This window comes from Bombina bombina, chromosome 1 (genome assembly GCF_027579735.1).
Source record: "Bombina bombina isolate aBomBom1 chromosome 1, aBomBom1.pri, whole genome shotgun sequence".
Classification (NCBI taxonomy): domain Eukaryota; kingdom Metazoa; phylum Chordata; class Amphibia; order Anura; family Bombinatoridae; genus Bombina; species Bombina bombina.
In genome coordinates, this window is record NC_069499.1 from 97,203,443 (window position 1) to 97,224,481 (window position 21,039).

The 21,039-nt window shown below is 39.5% G+C and overlaps 1 protein-coding gene across 4 annotated transcripts in view; it reads left to right on the forward strand.

The window, feature by feature from the left end:
• ITPK1 (inositol-tetrakisphosphate 1-kinase) overlaps positions 1–21,039 on the forward strand; it is a 509,696-nt gene that overhangs the window by 359,517 nt on the left and 129,140 nt on the right. For all 4 annotated transcript variants that reach the window (XM_053697538.1, XM_053697536.1, XM_053697537.1 and 1 more), the window contains one exon: positions 9,566–9,683. In XM_053697538.1, coding sequence (XP_053553513.1) covers positions 9,566–9,683 — 118 coding nt within the window. The remainder of the gene's footprint in view (positions 1–9,565; positions 9,684–21,039) is intronic.

The following is a 21,039-nucleotide window of genomic DNA, read 5'->3' on the forward strand; positions in this document are numbered from 1 at the left end:
AGGACGACAGCCTGCTAGGCTGGGGAGCATTTTGGGGCTCATTAAAAGCTCAGGGCCTCTGGACCCGGGAGGAGTCTTCTCTTCCCATAAACATCTTAGAGTTGAGAGCATTCTCCAATGCCATGACAGCCTGGCCTCAATTATATTTTGCCTGGTTTATCAGATTCCAGTTGTACAACAGCACCTCAGTGGCTTACATCAACCACCAGGGGGGAACCCGGAGTTCTCTAGCTATGAAGGAGGTGACTCGAATTCTGCAGTGGGCAGAAGCTCACAATTGATAGTGGAGTACACCTAGCGCCTACTAAATAAGACCTCTGGCTTTGATAATTTGACACCTAGTTGTCAAAATGGAAAGATGAAACTAATAAGGTATACCAAAGCGCCAACTATACGAAGGCTGGGTCTGGACCTAATGCAATATTGTCAAACGATTACAATAAACAATTTATTGAGTACACAAATAAGTTAAAAACATGGATCCATGTATAAACAATCAAATTTATACAACAATAATAGCTAAATGAATAGTTAAAACAAATAGTTATGTAACGGATATAGCATTTAAAATTGTGCAAACATTGCTCTTAAAAATATTCATAAAAAATTCCAAATTTAGTATAAGGCTCACAACAGAAATTCAACTTTGTGTTTACCATATACACATACACAAATTTGTACAGCAATAATAGCTAAATGAATAGTTAAAACAAATAGTTAAATAGCAGATATGGCATTTAAAATTGTGCAAACAATGCTCTTAAAAAATATTCCTAAAAAATTCCAAATTAAGTATAAGGCTCACAACAGAAATTCAACTTTGTGTTTACCACATACACATAATAGGTGAAATATATTAGTCAGTTATATAATATTATCTAACCAATAATATTCTCGATTCTATGCAATACTAAATATTGCCAATAGTGACTAATGTGTAAGGCTCTGAGTAAGACCTTTAACTGTGTGTTTACCACATACGCATTGTCAAGTAAAAAATATTGTGACAGCAATAAGCCAATGTAAAGAATGTGTATCAAAGAAGTTGTGTGCAAAAATTAGTGTACAAAAGATATTAATGGTCAAAAAATAGGTTGATCTTCAAAAAACGTGAATTAAGAACAAAGATTGTGAAAAATGAAAAACCAAAAATTTACAAAAACATTGTGGTGTGTTCCAATAGTAACTTATATAAATGTAAATAATAGTCCAAAAAATAGTCCAACAGTGAAAACTTAATAGAAAAAATAATCCAACAATAAATTATAATAAGTAGTGTGTCTCTTTAAGAAAAAACAATAATCCTTAAAGTGTTGTGAATCCTAACAGCAAAAGTTATGGTGATTTTCTAAGTGTTTTATACTGAATAGCAGTGTCAGTACTTGCTAGCCGTTTTCCAACCCAATAACAAAATATTTGCCAAGAAGATAGAATTTTGGGTTGGAAAACGGCTAGCAAGTACTGACACTGCTATTCAGTATAAAACACTTGGAAAATCACCATAACTTTTGCTGTTAGGATTCACAACACTTTAAGGATTATTGTTTTTTCTTAAAGAGACACACTACTTATTATAATTTATTGTTGGATTATTTTTTCTATTAAGTTTTCACTGTTGGACTATTTTTTGGACTATTATTTACATTTATATAAGTTACTATTGGAACACACCACAATGTTTTTGTAAATTTTTGGTTTTTCATTTTTCACAATCTTTGTTCTTAATTCACGTTTTTTGAAGATCAACCTATTTTTTGACCATTAATATCTTTTGTACACTAATTTTTGCACACAACTTCTTTGATACACATTCTTTACATTGGCTTATTGCTGTCACAATATTTTTTACTTGACAATGCGTATGTGGTAAACACACAGTTAAAGGTCTTACTCAGAGCCTTACACATTAGTCACTATTGGCAATATTTAGTATTGCATAGAATCGAGAATATTATTGGTTAGATAATATTATATAACTGACTAATATATTTCACCTATTATGTGTATGTGGTAAACACAAAGTTGAATTTCTGTTGTGAGCCTTATACTTAATTTGGAATTTTTTAGGAATATTTTTTAAGAGCATTGTTTGCACAATTTTAAATGCCATATCTGCTATTTAACTATTTGTTTTAACTATTCATTTAGCTATTATTGCTGTACAAATTTGTGTATGTGTATATGGTAAACACAAAGTTGAATTTCTGTTGTGAGCCTTATACTAAATTTGGAATTTTTTATGAATATTTTTAAGAGCAATGTTTGCACAATTTTAAATGCTATATACGTTACATAACTATTTGTTTTTACTATTCATTTAGCTATTATTGTTGTATAAATCTGATTGTTTATACATGGATCCATGTTTTTAACTTATTTGTGTACTCAATAAATTGTTTATTGTAATCGTTTGACAATATTGCATTAGGTCCAGACCCAGCCTTCGTATAGTTGGCGCTTTGGTATACCTTATTAGTAGAAGCTCACAATTGTATCCTATCTGCCATCCACATTCCAGGAGTGGGCAACTGGGAGGCGAATTTTCTGAGCTTTTCATCCAGGGGAGTGGGCTTTCCATCCGGATGTGTTTTCAATGATAACCCTCAGGTGGGGGGTTCCGGAGTTGGATCTGATGGCATCTCATCAAAATGCCAAGCTTCCTTCTAGTCCCTTCCTCCAACCAAATCTAGATTCTCTTAATCTGACTGCTTGGAGATTGAACTCCTAGTTTTGGCTAGGCGTGGTTTCTTGGAGACGGTCATTGATACCATGCTTCAGGCTCGTAAACCTGTTACTCGTAAGATTTACCATAAGGTATGGCGCAAATACCTAATTGGTGTGAATCAAAGGGATTCTCTTGGCGCAGAGTAAGGATTCCCAGAATTTTATCTTTTCTTCAGGTGGGCCTGGAGAAAGGTTTGTCAGTCAGTACTCTGAAGGGTCAGATTTCCGCTCTTTCTATTCTTTTTCACAAGCGTCTGGCTGACCTGCCAGATGTCCAATCTTTTGTTCTGGCATTGGTCAGAATCAGGCCTGTGTTTAAACCTGTTGCTCCTTCTTGGACTTTAAATCTTGTTCTTAAAGTTTTGCAGCAGGCTCCGTTTGAGCCGATGCATTCTGTTGATATCTTGGAAGGTTTTGTTTCTTCTTGCTATTTCTTCTGCTCGCAGTGTTTCTGAACTTTCGGCTCTGCAATGTGATTCACCTTACCTTATTTTTCATGCGGATAAGGCTGTCTTTCACACTAAGCTGGGATTTTTTCCTAAGGTAGTGTTGGATCACAATATAAATCAGGAAATCATTGTTCCTCCTTTTTGTCCCAATCCTTCTTCACAAAAAGAACGTCTTCTGCATAATCTGGACGTGGTGCGTGCTCTAAAGTTTCTCTTTAAGCAACTAAAGATTTTCGACAATCTTCAGCCCTGTTCGTTTTCTCTGGCAAGCAAAAGGTTCAGAAGGCCACTTCTACTACCCTTTCTCTCTGGTTAAGAAGTGTTATCAGGTTGGCTTATGAGACAGCTGGTCAGCAGCCTCCGGGGAGAATAATGGCTCATTCTACTAGGGCTGTATCTTCTTTCTGGGCTTTCAAAAATTAAGCTTATGTGAGGCAGATTTGCAAGGCAGCAACATTGTCCTCTTTGCATACCTTTTCAAAATTTTACAAATTTGATACTTTTGCCTCGACTGAGGCTTCTTTTGGGAGAAAAGTTATTCAAGCAGTGGTACCTTCTGTTTAGGTCTACCTGTCTTGTTCTCCCTCCCTTTCATTCTGTGTCCTCTAGCTTGGGTATTGGTTCCCACTAGTAATAAGAATGATGTTGTGGACTCTCCATGCCATAGGAAAGAAAACAAACATGATAAATTTCTTTCCACGCATGGAGAGTCCACGACCCCACCCTTATTTAAATTTAATTTGACAGTTTTTTTGTGTGTAAACTTCAGGCACCTCTATACCTTTTGTGTTGTCATCTTTTTCCATTTCCCTTCAGCCGAATGACTGGGAGTTATGGGTAAGGGAAGTGACACTTAACAGCTCTGCTGGGGTGCTCTTTGCCTCCTCCTGCTGGTCAGGAGTTGAATATCCCACTAGTAATGAGAATGACGTTGTGGACTCTCCATGCCTTGAAATAAATACATTTATCAGGTAAGCATACATTTTGTTTTTAAACAACTTTCCAATTTACTTCTATTATATAGTTTACTTAATTCTCTTGGTATCCCTTGTTGAAGCAGCAATGCACAACTAGGAGGTAGCTGAACACATCAGGTGAACCAGTAACATGAGGCATAGATGTACAGCCACCAATCAGCAGCTCTTTAGCCTACCTTGGTATCCCTTTCAACAAAGGATACCAAGAGAAAAAAACAAATTGGATAATGAAAGTAAAATGGAAAGTTGTTTAAAATCACACTTTATCAGAATCATGAAGGAAAAAAAATGGGTTTCATGTCCCTTTACTGCTTTTTGGCTTTATGCGTTTAAAGCATCTGACCAGATTTATGAAGAGTCCTCTTTTATATTAACTATTTATGTGCTTAATGGACATACTAGTCAAAAACATAATTTATTCTTACCTGATAAATTCCTTTCTTTCTTGGTGGTGAGAGTCCACAATTCCTTACTGTTGGGAATTAATCTCCTGGCCACCAGGAGGAGGCAAATAAACCCTACACCAGAGTTTTAAGTATCCCTCCTACTTCCTCTTCCCTTTAAGTAGTATGTAGAATAGACAGAAGAAGTAAGAAAGATAGTAAGGTAAATAGGTGCAAAGTAGAACTGCCGCCAACTAGGAAAAATGGGCTGGGTTAGTGGACTCTCTCTACCAAGAAGGAAAGAAATTTTTAATATAAGAATAGTTTTTCTTTTTTATGGTGGTGAGAGTCCTTGATTCCTTACTGTTGGGAACCAATATTCAAGCTGTAAAGTCCACGAAAAAAATGGGTGGGACAAAAAAGAAGGCAGGCATCTATTTACCAGGAACTACCACCTGAAGGACCTTCCTTCTGAAAGCTGCCTCTGCAGAGGCAAACACATCAAAATAATACAATTTGATGAAAGTATGCAAAGAAGACCAAGTTTGCAGCCTTGCAAATTTGTTCCACTGAAGCATCATTCTTAAAGTCCAAGAAGTAGAAACAGAACGAGTTGAATGAGCTGTAAATTTTAAGAGTGGCGATTTTCCATGAAGCTAAGGAAGCAGAAGTGGCCTTCTAACCCTTACATTTACCTGAAAACAAAACAAACAGACTTGAGGACTGACGGAAGTCCTTAGAAGCCTGTAATAAAATGTTAATGCGCTAACCATATCTAGATTATGTAATAAACCTTCCTTTGAAGATTTTGGATTAGAGCATAATGAGGTACCACATTTTCCTGGTTTATATTCTCTGAAAAAAACTACCTTAGGCAGAAAAGTAGACAGAATATGTAACACTGCTTTGTCTTTATGAATATCCAGATATGCATAGGTTTGAAGGGTGGAGATTGCCTATGCAATAAAACAGAAAAAGCGGAAATGTGACACGTAAACGTACAAGCTAATAAGTCAAGGCCTGAAGGAATTGTAAGATACAAGAAATTCTAACAGTATGCCATGCAGCTCCTCGATCTGAACACCAGGATATATACACTTTTCACACCTTGTGGTAAATTTTTTCTAGTAACAGGCATATGCGCCTGAATGAGGTTTTTTTTATTAGTGAATCAGACAATCTCTTTGAGAAAGAATTAAGCGTTCAATCTCCAAGATGTTAAACTGAGCGATTGTAGATGTTGATAAAATAATCCACCATTAGATAGTAGATAAGACCAAGAAACTGCTAGGGCGTCTATCAATGCCACCTGAGGATCTCTCGACCTAGACCCATATATTGATGGTTTGTGATTTAGACGGCACACCATTAGGTCTATCTCTGGAAGGCCCCAGCGATGCACCAACTTATCGAAAATCTTCTGGTTGAGAGACCATTCCCCTGAGTGTCATGTCTAACGACTCAGATAATCCGCTTCCCAATTGATGACTCAAGGAATGAAAATGGCTTAAATGGTAAACTGGTAAACCTCTGCCCATTTCAGGATACGAGAAACCTCCTTCACCGCTACAGCCCTGCGGGTACCCCATTAATGATTTACATAGGCTACAGCCAAAATGTTGTCTGACTGGCAGCGATTAAAAGGAACTGATCTGAGAAGAGATCAAGCCTGAAGCTCCTTGAAAATTAAGTTCCAGGACATCTATTGGTAGCCTCGCCTCTTGAGACGACAAAACTCCCTGAGACCTTCAAGAACCACAGGCTGCTCCTGGACCTGAAAAGCTTGTGTCCGTGGAGATTATTTCCCACAATGGACACAGAAAACTTTCACTGAGACACTGGAGCAGGGGATATCCACCAAGACAGAGAATGTCTTACTAACAGAACTAAATTAATTAATTGGGACAAGTTGATGTGACTCCACTCCTATGCCTAAGCAATTAAACTTTGCAAACAGAATGGGGTTTAATGCTGCCACTATCAGACCTACTATCTCCATGCACTGAGCAATTGTGGCACGAGAAAGAGACTGCAACTTCTGGCAGACAGATTGCAGCTTGAGCTTACGTTGGTCTGATAAAAAACTGCCCCGTGGAGACCTAAACTATAATTACCACAAGAAAGGACACCCTTGTGAGAGGAGTAAGCAAACTCTTTGCCACATTTACCTTCCAAGTATGTATAGTTAATTCAACAGGATTTGCAAAACAAAGAGCAAAGACTGCCTACCTCTAAATGATTATTTAGTCAAGCCCATTAATATATGGAATCAGATATGTGATAAAATTTGTCTCAACGGCAACATTCAAACTCAAAATACTTTATTGGAGACAAAGTGTAAGTCCAGCTGGACTAGTACACACGCACACACACACACACACTAGTTAAAAATAGCAAAGCTCACAGACACTTATGGTAATGAGTTACCAAATATCAAATCGAAAATATTATCAATTATTATATGCAATCCGGATATTTAAATAAATTGCCCCTAGAATGAGGTATAAGTTCAGGATTGCAATATTGTAAATATATGCAGGATATTGATTATAATAACGTATTTAGCTCAAGTTATTCTGTGTAAGTTTTACTAGCCAGATTGTATAGATTTGTGACAGGTAGGAGACAAATACTCCCAAAATGTGTGCAATGATGAACTATGCACAAAGGGTTAATTCACAATTATTGTGTTTGTAAAGTATATCATAAAGATGGAGTCACACAATGGACAGGTTAGACTCTTTACGTAAATTGCATTATTAAAGTGATTAAAATCACATATGAACATATAGAGAGCCGTAACCCTGTCAGTTTTCAGAGGGACTTTGTGGGATAATTGCTACGCTAAATATATCTGTAGTATTGGATACATATTATTAGGATATTTGAAACATTGTATTTCTTGCAGCACTAACCAAATGGAAACAGAGTTTTGCCTTTCTACAAAAGCCTCTTTTATAGCGGAGGCTAACTTATCATTATACTGGCTAGATTATAAAAATAACAAGAAAACCACCTGAGCTACAAAAAGTCTCTACTATATCGGAGACTGGTTTAACATTATCCTGCGTTAAGTTCGATTTGTAAATTACCAACTAAATAGCATTGTCTACATGAGCGAGCAACTAAAAGAGGTGCTATGACCCCGTGAACAGTGCCCCTGACGCGCGTTTCACATAACGCTTCTTCAGTAATGTGTGTGTTTGTAATGCCATCAATCCCATACCTAGAAATGTTAGGCAAATATATACAATATGCTATTAAACTTTCAACAAGTTGTACGCAATATTTATTGCACCATCATAAATGACTGCAATAACAGTGGTTATACCGCTATTATGTTCGAAAATTAGTTCCCTGTAAGGATACACAGCATTAAGTAATCACCCCTTGCTCTTGGTGAAGGTTTAATCTTGCCCCCTCCGGTAGCCAGCACAATGCCATTGAGATAACCGCCATCAGAGTGAAGGAGGAGCGCACACAAACCCTCTTGAGGCTGTAAATTAGTTAACCCCTGCTGTCCAGAGTAAAAATGTATCCCCCGTGTTGCGCTCGTCTCCTTAAGTAGCTGTGCACTCTTACATGCCGGGTTAGCGCTCCTTTTAACCAGATTTCTGATAACCGCACTGAGATAGCTTAACCACCAACCAAGTGTGGAACACCTTAAAGTGGCGATATACTTAAGATGGCAACTAATAAATACAGTGTCAGCATCTGGAAAAAAACATTACTTACCATAATAGCGCAGAAAATACAATAAATGTCTGCCCAAAACATGTACACGTTGCAGTGCCTGCTTTATGAAACAAAACAGCACATAAGTATATATTGGTGGCTATGATGAATACTACTTGTTGTGCCTTCTAATAGCCGAGGGCTGTAAAGGGGGATGCAGGTATTTACACAGCAGCTGCCTACACCACCAGTCTTACCCTGAATACAATGGGCTCAATTTATCAAGCCGCCACCCCCTCCCCCCCCCTACGACTACAGGTTCTCACAAGATATGCCCCTGTTTGCCCTAGCTTGATAAATTGAGCCCAATATGCAGGTACACTAGCTTACCCCTTCAGTACTGTAACTAACAGTAGTGGATATACTGAGGAGGGAGTACATTTACATGACCCAACAGGAGGAGGCTAAAGGAACTATCCCAGCGACATCCGTGGCAGGCTTGTGACCACAACTCTATAGAGAAGATTTACATTGCACAGCCAAGTACTCCTATGTCCCTCTCTTCCAGGAACTATCCATTGAGGGAAAATTTGGGATTCATTTTTCTGTAATTCTTCAATAAATTCTGCACAGCTCTTTCCTTGCCTCCTCCTTGAGGAGACAAATAAGTACTGGGAGGGAGAGGGAGATAGGAGGGATACTTAAAGTTTTGGTGTAGGGTGTCTTTGCCTCCTCCTGGTGGCCAGGAGAGGAATGCCCAACCGTAAGGAATCGTGGACTATCACCACCATAAGAAAGAAATTGCATGTGTTCATTTTAATTTTAATTAGAAGTATTTTGCAATATTGCTGTATTAAGTTTTACTAGAAGCATTTTTGCTTTAACTGTTTCAGGAGCATATGCATATATGCTGTGCCTGCTCCATGCACCAACTCTCAAAGACTGTGCATGCTCAGAGACTTGTTAGTGGCTTGTATGATGCAATTTTGAGTCCTCATTGAGAAGATGCATGCCAGGTCTCTGAGCAGGAGATGATGGGCCTCGTTATGAGCAGAATATGTGCATATGCTGCTCAAATTGTGATATTATTATCCGTTATTTGTAGAGCGCCAAAAGATTCCGCATCGCTAACCTTTTACTAAAAGCATTTTTGCTAATGCAAGTATATCGCAAAAGTTCTTCTATTCAAATTTGAATGACATAGGCACAAATCAATTCTGTCCATTATGTCTTTTTAAATTTGATTTGTGTATCTTCTGTATATGCGGAATCTGTTCCATGTATCTACTACCTCTTCTTTTCAGTCTCAAACTCTTGTCAAATGAATCTTTTTTTTTTTTTGTATTACTTTTTACAGGACTACATTGAAGCTCACCCAGAAACCATCATCCTTGACCCAGTACCTGCCATTAGAACCTTGTTGGACCGCACCAAATCCTATGAACTCATTAGGAAAATTGAGTCCTACATGCAGGGTAAGCTCCCAGACACACATATAGATCAAATTAGAAGATTTGAATATAGTGCAAAATAGCGTGTCTTGTTTGTAAAGCTGTGATAAGTTGTGTGTCTACTAAGCTGTATAGGTTTATCTGTCTAGCATATAAACAGGAAAGTAAGACATGACTTTTAGTTAAACATCCTGGTAGTTTAAAGGGACATTCCAGACAAAATTGGAATCCACATGGGTGCATTTCAGTTTTGAATAGAAACATTTTTGTTAATTACTGACATGATATAAGTCCCAACTGGCACTTTGAGCAGCTGCTGGATTTAAAATGGTAGTGCACTGAGAATATCTAGCTATGCTTCACATGCACGTGCAGAGAATAATGTTAACACTAAAACAGATAACCTTTACTAGAAACATTTTTGACAATACGTGTATATTGCAAATATGTTTCTATTCAAAGATGTAATTTATCTATGTCCATTCATATTTTGAACGGAATGTCCCTTTTATAGGGACACTGTACTGTAATCCCCCCTTAAAGTGTTCACAATAACTTATTAGACCAGTGATTAGTATTTACCGTTTTGGAAATTGTTGCATTAGGTTTATTCTTGCAATCAAAGTAGCTGTTTTTTTCCATTGAAACCATCACCCCTAGTGAAAATGTCAGTACCTAAGTATTGGTCTTTGTGTATAGAGAAATAAAATAAGCAGGTCTGCTCTCCTCATCGACTCAGCTCATTTCAATGGGCTTGTTCTCAAGAACCATGGATAGTGGTTTCAAATACACACCTAAACAACAAAATGTGATATTCTGCAGTTGGTACAACGAGTCACTGGAAACGCAAAACAAATTTTACAATATAGTGTGCCTAGTGAAAGGCTCAGCATGTTCAGACAATGTGGTTAGGTACGAATGAGCCAGACTTATAAATCATCAGCTCTAGGGCTCTCCTGAACATTATAGTACAACAAAGGGACAGCAAACACCTTGACATTTTTATATAAATTGTTTAGTTAAAGGGACATTCCAGCCTAAACTGGAAACCACATAGATGCATTTCTGTTTTGAATAGAAGCATTATTGTAATATACATGTATTAGCAAAAATCCTTCTAATAAAAGCTATAGCTGTTGCAAAAGTGTATTTAAGTATGCACCGTGCATCAGCATTATAAACACACTTGCTCAGACAGCCAAAGGTGCTTGTACCATATGGTTATGACTTAATCTGTTAACTGCTGACTGATGATACAAGCCCCACTGGTGCTCTGAGCAGCTGCATTATTCAAAATGCTGGTGCACTGAGAATACCTAGCTATGCTTCACATGCAGAGAATGTTAACACTAAAACAGTGATAACTTTTACTAGAAGCATTTTTGCCAATACATGTATATTACAAATATGTTTCTATTCAAAGACGTAATAAATCTATGTGCATTTACATTTTGACCGGAATATCCCTTTAAGTGTAATGAAACAACTTTGAATTATTATTTTGCCCCTTTTCATGTAATTTAGCTTTGAAAATTGAACAATTTCTTATTCTCAAAACTTAAAATACGCCCTGCTGACTTCTCAAGGTGCTCTCTGGTACATATCTGTATCAATTTGACTTTATCAGATAATTAATGCAAAACAATTTACTTTATACCAACTTTATGATTGTGGTTAGCCTTGTTATCTGTACACTAATGCCCAGATTGGCTCCTCCAAATAAGGGAAATGGTGGCTGGAGATGGAATATTGAAAAAGAGTTACAGTAAAAAAAAAGATGTTAATTTGTTTTACAAACATTAAGACTTGGCTGATGTGTTCTTCTATAGCAACACAACAGAAATGTCTTGAAATTACAATGAGTTTATTGTCCCTTTAAACTAATGTGAGTACAGTTATTTATAGTGGCTTATGTGAGTGCTCTGCTTGATTATTCACCTTTATTTTTATTTATCTGCGATGTGTGTACGTTTTTATAAATCTGCTTCTATAGTGTATGTATATTAATATGTGTATCTGTTTGAATATATCCTATACTATAAAAGGCCAAGTGTGTTTGTCCGAAGCTGTTATGCGCAGTAGAGACTGCGCGCGAGGACAAACACACCTGGCCTTCTGAACTGCAGACTCAGAGTGACTGAGTAGCGTGCCGGGCGTGATGTGGGCGGGGCCTGGACGTGACATGGGCAGGGCCGTGAAAAGGCCGTGCGGAGAGCTCAAAAGAGGGGAGAGAGGGGGTAGGGAAAACATGAGAAATGGGAGAGAGAGATCAAGAGGGGAGATAGAGAGAACAAAAGAGAGGGATAGAGACAGAAAAAGAGAGGGGGAGGGAGATCAAAAGAGGGGAGATAGAGAGAGCAAAAGAAAGGGGGAGGTAGAACAAAAGAAAGTGGAGAGAGAGATCAAAAGAGGGGAGATAGAGACAGCAAAAGAGAGGGAGAGACAGCAAAAGAGAGGGAGAGACAGCAAAAGAGAGGGAGAGACAGCAAAAGAGAGGGAGAGACAGCAAAAGAGAGGGAGAGACGGCAAAAGAGAGGGAGAGACGGCAAAAGAGAGGGAGAGACGGCAAAAGAGAGGGAGAGACGGCAAAAGAGAGGGAGAGACGGCAAAAGAGAGGGAGAGACGGCAAAAGAGAGGGAGAGACGGCAAAAGAGAGGGAGAGACGGCAAAAGAGAGGGAGAGACGGCAAAAGAGAGGGAGAGACGGCAAAAGAGAGGGAGAGACGGCAAAAGAGAGGGAGAGACGGCAAAAGAGAGGGAGAGACGGCAAAAGAGAGGGAGAGACGGCAAAAGAGAGGGAGAGACGGCAAAAGAGAGGGAGAGACGGCAAAAGAGAGGGAGAGACGGCAAAAGAGAGGGAGAGACGGCAAAAGAGAGGGAGAGACGGCAAAAGAGAGGGAGAGACGGCAAAAGAGAGGGAGAGACGGCAAAAGAGAGGGAGAGACGGCAAAAGAGAGGGAGAGACGGCAAAAGAGAGGGAGAGACGGCAAAAGAGAGGGAGAGACGGCAAAAGAGAGGGGGAGGGAGAGCAAAGAAAGGGGAGAGAGAGATCAAGAGGGGAGATAGAGAGAGCAAAAGAGAGGGGGAGAGAGAGAGCAAAAGAGAGGGGGAGAGAGAGAGCAAAAGAGAGGGGGAGAGAGAGAGCAAAAGAGAGGGGGAGAGAGAGCGCAAAAGAGAGGGGGAGAGAGAGCAAAAGAGGGAGAGAGAGCAAAAGAGAGGGGGGAGAGAGCAAAAGAGAGGGAGAGAGACAACAAAAGAGAGGGAGGAGAAAGTGGAGAGAGAGCGCAAAAGAGAGGGGGAGAGTGCAAAAGAGGGAAGAGAGAGCATAAGAGAGGGGGAGAGAGACAGCAAAAGAGAGGGGGGAAAGAGAGCAAAATAAAGGGGACAGAGAGAAACCGCAAAAGAGAGGAGGGAAAGAGAGTTAAAGGATTACTTTCCGCTATAATTTTTAAGCCAAACAACTAACATATTAAAGTTAATAAACATTAATTAAAACCTACTGACCTATATTTTCATAACGTTCTAAAAGTTATATCTTTTATTTGCCGATGATGTCACGTTATCCTGCCCACTATTTTCAGCACTGCATGTTCAAAATACTTAAACCAATGAAATTGTGTTTAAAGCGCCATTTTGAAACCTAGGTATTGTAAACGGATTGGTACAGAGCAAAGGATACCCGCAGAGTGGGTTTGGAAAACAATTAAATTTGCAGACAAGATTTCTGATATACGGTAGAGATATGTTAATGAAATGCTATTGATAAAAAGCGTATTTGGGGTAGTTAGTTAGTAACAGGCATAGAAAATATTTACTTACAGTGGCCCTTTAAAGAAAGGGGAGAGAGAGAGCAAAAGAGAGGGGGAATAGAGAGGGCAAAATAGAGGGGGAATAGAGAGAGCAAAAGAGAGGGGGAGAGAGAGAAAAAGAGGGGGGATAGAGAGAGCAAAAGAGAGGGGGATAGAGAGAGAGCAAAAGAGGGGGGATAGAGAAAGCAAAAGAGGGGGGGATAGAGAGAGCAAAAGAGAGGGGGAGACAGCAAAAGAAATGGGGAGAGAGACAGCAAAAGAGGGGGAGAGAGAGCAAAAGAGAGGGGGGAGAGAGGGAGCAAAAGAGGGGAGAGAGGGAGCAAAAGAGAGGGGGAGAGAGAGAGCATAAGAGCAAAAGAGATGGGGGAGAGCAAAAGAGAGGGGGAAAGAGCAAAAGAATGGGGAGAGAGAGACAGCAAAAGAGGAGGGAGAGAGAGCAAAAGAGGGGGGGGGGGAGAGAGAGCAAAATAGGGGGAATGGAGAGAGCAAAAGAGGGGGGGAGAGAGAGAGCAAAATAGGGGGAATGGAGACAGCAAAAGAGAGGGGGAGAGACATCAAAAGAGAGGGGGGAGAAAGCAAAAGAAAGGGGGAGAGAGAGAGCAAAAGAGGGGGGAGAGAGTGCAAAAAAGAGGGGGGAGAGCCCAAAGAGAGGGGGGAGAGAGAGAGCAGAAGAGAAGGGGGGTTAGAGAGAGAGCAAGGTGTGGAACCGCTGTACTGCAAAAATTGGCCCGTGTACACAGGCTTTAGGACTAGTATATATATAAAATGCAAGTGTTCATGCAAATTTTGTTTTCACATTGTTCAAGTAGAATACAAAGAAACTCATGTAAATACTTAAATGTTTACCTGGTTGTTACTTTTAAGTCAAAATTAAAGTGAATATAAAGTTGAATGAATGAGTGCCCGGTTTTTAAAAATACTACTAAAAACAGATGTACTTTCATTCATTAAACTTTACATTGCAGCATTTTTTTTTTGTTTTGTTTTTTAATATCTTTTTTCTTTAGCAAACCCAGACTGACGATTCTCCGACTGCAGCTCCTTTGTATTTACCTCAGCAATGACGAAACCGGCTTCCCCAGAACATCCATCTCGTGAGGCCACGCCGTGATTGGAGGAAGCCGGTTTGGTCATTGAGGTGCTAAGTACAGTATGAGAAGCGGGCGGAGGTCTAGGTTTTGCTAAAGAATAGGTAAGTATTTAAGAAAAACGCTGCAATGTAAAGTTTAATGAATTAAACTGCCTCTGTTTTTAATGGTATTTTTAAAAACCAGTCACTCATCCATTTAACTTTATATTCACTTTAAGCTTTCTTGGTTCAGCTAGAACAAGTCATTTTAATAGGCTTTTTGTTTTTCCTTGCTCTTTTGGTATCCTTTGTTGAACAGCATCCAAATGTAGGCTCAGGAGCTGCAGTGCACTTCTGGGAGCTAGCTGGTAATTAGTGGCTACAGATATGTCTCTTGTTAATGGCTCACAATGTGTGCTCAGCTAGTTCAAAGTAGTGCAATGTTGCAAGGTCAAAAATGAAATGTGTAAACGTGCAATTTAGTTTGAAATAGAAGCATTTGTGCAATTTACTTCCATTGTCAAAAATGCTTGTAGTATAAGTTATTACGGGTTTTCTGCAGCATACGCACATATCCTGCACCAATATACAAACACCAGTACACTACACCTCCTCAGATAGTCAGCAGTGGCTTGTACGACACACGTTACAGCTTCAGAAGCAATACATAGCACTGCCAGCTCTCTGAGAAGGTGTAGTGTACTGGTGTTAGAATATTGGTGCAGGATATGTGCGTATGCTGCAGAAAGAGAGTAACAACTTATACTAGAAGCATTTTTAACAAGGGAAGTAAATTGCAAAAATGCTTCTATTTCACATTGTAATGCACTCATGCACATTTTTATTTTGAATTTCTATCCCTTTAACTATTGGTGCAAGCAATAATACAATACTCTAACACACTTGAGCCTGTTTTTTTAACATTTTATGTCCCTGTACATACAGTGTTCTCCCTAGGATCCACCACCCAGCTGATTTTATTGACAAATCTGGTCAAAATTAGTTAATTCTGAAGCAAATGATTATTGAAAGGGCATTGTACTGTAGTTTTTTCCTCTTTGTGTTACAAATAATGGCCTAGATTGCGAGTGGAGCGCAAAATTGCTCTTTCGCAAGCAAGATATTTGCAGTGTGCACTGGTATTGCAAGTTAAGTGCAATTCAAACGCGACCTCTTGTTCGCAATGCCTGAAAGCATTGTACTCATTAGAGTGCGCTTCTATAGGCTCTGATGGAAGCCTTGTTCTGATGCCGTGAGAGACGGCAAAGAAACTAGCACAGCGCAGGTGGTAAGTCGAGCAGCGTCGAGCAGCAAATTTAAATTTCTTTAGTGTTTAAAGGGATATAAAACCCAAATATTTTCTTTTGTGATTCAGACAGAGCATAACATTTTAAAAGTTTCCATTTTACTTCTATTATCAAATTTGCTTCATTCCTATGATATTCTTTGTTGAAGAGATACCTAGATAGGCATCTGGACCACTATATGGCAGGAAATAGTGCTGGCCTCTAGTGCTCTTGCAAATTGATAACATTGTTGTCAAACTGCTGTCATATAGTGCTCCAGAAAAGGGCCGGCTCCAATGTTTAGAATAAACAAAGTTCCTGAGCACTCGGGGGTAAAATTACTTAAAAAACTAATTTTATTTCAACATTGTTAAAAGTCCACAGGCAGGGATACATTGGGGCCGATTTATTGGCCCCTGATGCCCCTGTTTACGTGCGCGCCTTGAGGTTCGCTGGAAACAGCAGTTATGAAGCAGCGGTCTTAAGACCGCTGCTCCATAACTGGTCCGCTGCATCTGAGGCTGCGGTCTGAATTCTGCCCGATCCTGTACAATTGGGCTGATTAACACCCCCTGGTAGCGGCCGATTGGCCGCAAATCTGCAGGGGGCGGAATTATACAAGCGGTTCACAAGAACTGCTTGTGCAATGACGCTGTCGGCATTCGATGTCTGTCAGACATGAACCGCTGAGCAGATCATGTCGGACAGACCGATGATAAATCAGCCCCATGGTGTGACCCTCCAAAGCTTACATCCCTGCTTTTCAACAAAAGAGAACGGAAACAAATTATAATAGTAAGTAAATTGGAATAGTTGTTTTAAAATCACCTGTTCTATCTGAATCTGCAAAAAAAAATGGGTTTTATATCCCTATAAACAACTTAAAAGTATAAAAAAATACATCTGCATACTATTCTCACATTAATGTTTGCTTTGAATACACCATTATGTCTAGTATATTTTTGGTGTGTGTTTAGTGTTCCTTTAAAGAGACATGGTTCTCAAAAATATTCTCTGTTCTGTTTAGAAGAGAATGTTTCAAAATGTATTACTAAGCTTTGCTTATTTGAAAAAACGTATGTTCCTTAGTTGAATAAACCAGTTTTTATTTCTTTATTAGTCAGCCCACCGGTGGGACTACTTTAGCCGATGTGCAGTAGTCCCAGGATTCAGATGCACATAGTCATTGGTTTCAAACAAATCCCAACAGCTTTTTCTTAAAAATATTTTTTTGTACGTTAAAAAGAGTTAATATTTTAGCTGCTCTTTTCATTATAGAAAAAAATTACTAGAAGCAGTTTTGGCAATAGAAATATATTCAAATTTTAAATGCACAGTTATGACCTTTATGTACCTTTTAAATTACATGACATTTTGAGTTTCATGTCTTAAACAGGCCTAAGGTGATTGGGCCAGATTACTATATCACCCCTTACGAAAAGGGCCTCTTATCTGCGGTGTTCAACTTTTTCTGGCATCTGATATATTAGTAGAAAAGTGCAACACATATGTCTGTGTAAATCCCTATTACGTAGTTATTTTTACCAGCTGATCTTACTTGAACCAGTTAGATCCCTAATCCTGGCCTTTTATGGTCCCTTATGGGATGAAGTTCATTTAGTTGTTTCAGCAATCCAGGCCATGACGTTGGAATGATTTTCTGTGCTCAGCAAAGCAGCGAATGTTGTATTTGCGCTTTTTCCTAAGTGGCAGAACATCATCCTGTCACATAATGTTCAGCTATCACAACTGTATCTGTGTGTTGTATACAGTACTTTTACAGACTATAAGGTTACTTTAATTTGTAGAGCAAACAATATTTCATAATCTTTCAATCGAAGCCTGAATGCGACATTACCAGGGGCTTATTATGTAATTTCATTTTGTCAACAAGATCTGGTTTGTGCTCGGCTAAAACCTAACTGGTGTAGCTGTATTAGGTTCAAAAACCATTTTGAATGCTTAAATGAAACAGAAGCTGAACCAGTTTGTTTTATAGCCCCTTGGTTGCCAAAGCAGGCTAAAAACAGGCAAGCTAAATCATTTTCTGCATTAGATTGACCCTTTGATGATAACCTCCGTTAGCCTGTTTAGTAGTTAACCGCTATGTCTCTCGCTTATACACCTTCACAATGATGATGTCACCAGGAGGATAATTTTGCAGACACAATACTACAACTGTGAATACATTTTCTCTGCAGTAGTTGTGTCCAACAGCTGCCACACTTTTTAGCAATAGTGGTGGTGGAGGTGGTACAGCATTGGGTTTTAGTCCCTCTCCCATTTAAGGTTTTTTTGGGACCTTTAAGGGATATAACACCCACATTTTGAAGAACTTGAAATGGATGCAGTATAGCTATAAAAAGCAGACTAAAAAATATCACCTAAACATCTCTATGTAAAAAAGAAGATATTTACCTCAAAATGTTATAAGTATTTGCACTTCACTGTAAAGAGACTTTAAGCTGACAGTCAGAATGCTAGTCCTAGGACAAGCTAGGGAGTGTGCATCTGGCATGTGCCGGCACAGTCATGTTATTTTCCTATTCAGTTTATGGACGTTTAGTGTGAGATTTAAAGGGCCATGATACTCAAATGTTGAAACACTTGAAAGTGATGCAGCACAGCTGTAAAAAGCGGACTAGAAAATATCACCTGAACATCTCTATATAAAAAAGAAATATATTTTACCTCAAAATGTCCTAAGTATTCACACCCCATTGTAAAGGACTTTAAGCAGCCAATCAGTATGTCTGTCCCGGGACAGGCAAGGGAGTAAGCCTCATGCACACTCGTGTTATTTCCCTATGCAGTTTAAGGAAGTTTACTATGAAATCTCATGAGATCACCGTAAAAGAGTTGATGCTGATTGGCTGCAGTTAATTTCCTTCCATAAGGCAGGGAGAGTCCACAACTTCATTCCTTACTGTTGGGAAATACAACAAACCTGGCCACCAGGAGGAGGCAAAGACACCCCAGCCAAAGGCTTAAATATCCTTCCCACTTCCCCTATCCCCCACTCATTCTTTGCCTTTTGTCACTATAGAAGGTGGCAGAGAAGTGTCAGAAGATTTGGATAGTCCTGTAATGGGTATGGTCCCTTCAAGAAAGGACTGTAGTTTTAAGTAATCATGTCAACTTCTCAGAGTATTGATGAAAGTTAGAGTCTGGAGATGCAGGAAAAGTTTTTCTGCAAACCCATCCAGACTGTCACTAACTGCTCCTGAGCAATTAGTGTTGAAGAGTTTGACTGCTTGCTGTTTAACACTCAAGTCCATGTCAGAAGCGCTGCTGCAAGACTGTCACACTTGAGAGGCTGTGCCTGTTCCACAGCATGGATCCTGGAGGGTAAGACCGTTTTTTTATATATACACTTTAAAACGCAATACAAGGTCACAGTGTGGCTCCTTTATACCTCGATAGGATCAAGATTTAATATTTCCTTCAGGGAGATTATTTGAACAGCTTGCATTTATATCTGCTTAATGTGAGAGTTTTTTTAGGCTCATAGACTGTGTTTTTTGGCTTGGAACAAACAGGTTTCACTTTCGTTTTTGAAGTGTTGAGCAGCCCATAATAGCTTAGCGCCCTTTTTCATAGCAGGAGAAGTCCTGTCTTACGCACCATGTGACCATGTATGGCCTCTTTCATTTCCTTAGATCCTGCTGCAGACGTCATTCCTAAGGAGAGCGTTTTCACTGTTGGCTGTCTGGGGTGGTGAGTGCCCCAGCCATTGTGAGTATTAAGGTGCCGTTTTTTAAATAAAAGCGTTTCTTTTTGTTTGTCCTTCTGTGGGTATATACAAAGCTATGGAGGACTCTGATACTACATTAGAAGGTTCCGCTAAACTTAGCTGCCTACTCTCTCCTGCAAGAGACTCGATCGCTACTAGTCGCGAGCCACAGCGGCAGAACCAGAGGGGGCTGGGATATATGACATACGTCTCATATGTCATATTGTGCTTCCCTCCCTCATACTGGCGCCTGGGACGTGCCACTACGGAATCAGCTGCACCCTGGGAAGTCTGCAGTCTTCTGCACTCTGCGGTGACTCACTGCTGTCAGCTTCCATTCCGGGACACTGAATGAAGGTCCCCGGGACCTGGGACAGTCATGCAAAATGCGGGACTGTCCCGGGCAATCCGGGACACGTGGTCACCCTACTTGGGTATAGTTTTTCCCAACATTAAGGAATGAAGTTGTGGACTCTCCCTGCCTTATGGAAGGAAAAAATAATTTATGCTTACCAGATAAATTCCTTTCCTTCCTGACAGGGAGGAGAGTCCACGACCCCGCCCGTAATTTATTTTTTTGATGGACGGAACCCTTTTTATATTATTTCTTTTGGCACCTTTTATTATACCTTGATGTTTCTCCTACTTTTCCTTGTTCCCTTGGCAGAATGACTGGGGGATAGGGGAAGTGGGAGGGATATTTAAGCCTTTGGCTGGGGTGTCTTTGCCTCCTCCTGGTGGCCAGGTGTTGTATTTCCCAACAGTAAGGAATGAAGTTGTGGACTCTCCCTGCCAGGAAGGAAAGGAATTTATCTGGTAAGCATAAATTATGTTTTCTTCATTTTTTATTTTTTTTCCTGCAGCTGGACAGCTGCTGAAGTATAACTTTTTACACAAGACTTACTCTGGTGAGCGGAGGAAATTGTGAGGTAACATATCTTTCTTTTTTACATAGAGATGCTCAGGTGATATTTTCCTGTTAGCTTTTTACAGTTATACTGCATCAGTTTCAAGTGATTTAGCATATGAGTATTATTTCCCTTTAAGTGAAATCTAATGAGATCACTGCAAAGCAATGCAAGACCTCATCTGATTGGCTATTGTGTTTTTTTTTTTCGTTTTTTTTCAACTTGCCGCTTTACTGCAGATCTAACTGTTCACAGAGCACTTACTCTGGTGAGCTAAAGAAAATTTGAGGTAAAATCTTCCCTTTTTAAATAGAGATTTTCAGGTGATATTTTCATGTCAGCTTTTTACAGTTATGCTGCATCACTTACAAGTGATTTAGCATAAGAGTATTTTGTCCCTTAAGCATCTCTTGCTTTTGTGTAAAGATATCGTACTTTGTCCCACAATCCCTGTAACCTATTTTTTTATATAATGCTGCTAGCCGTCTAAATGCTTTATCTATTTGGTTTTGCAGCAGTTGCAGGCTACAGAATTAGCTTTGTGGGCTCCTAGGGAGTGTGGCACAGGCAGATGTC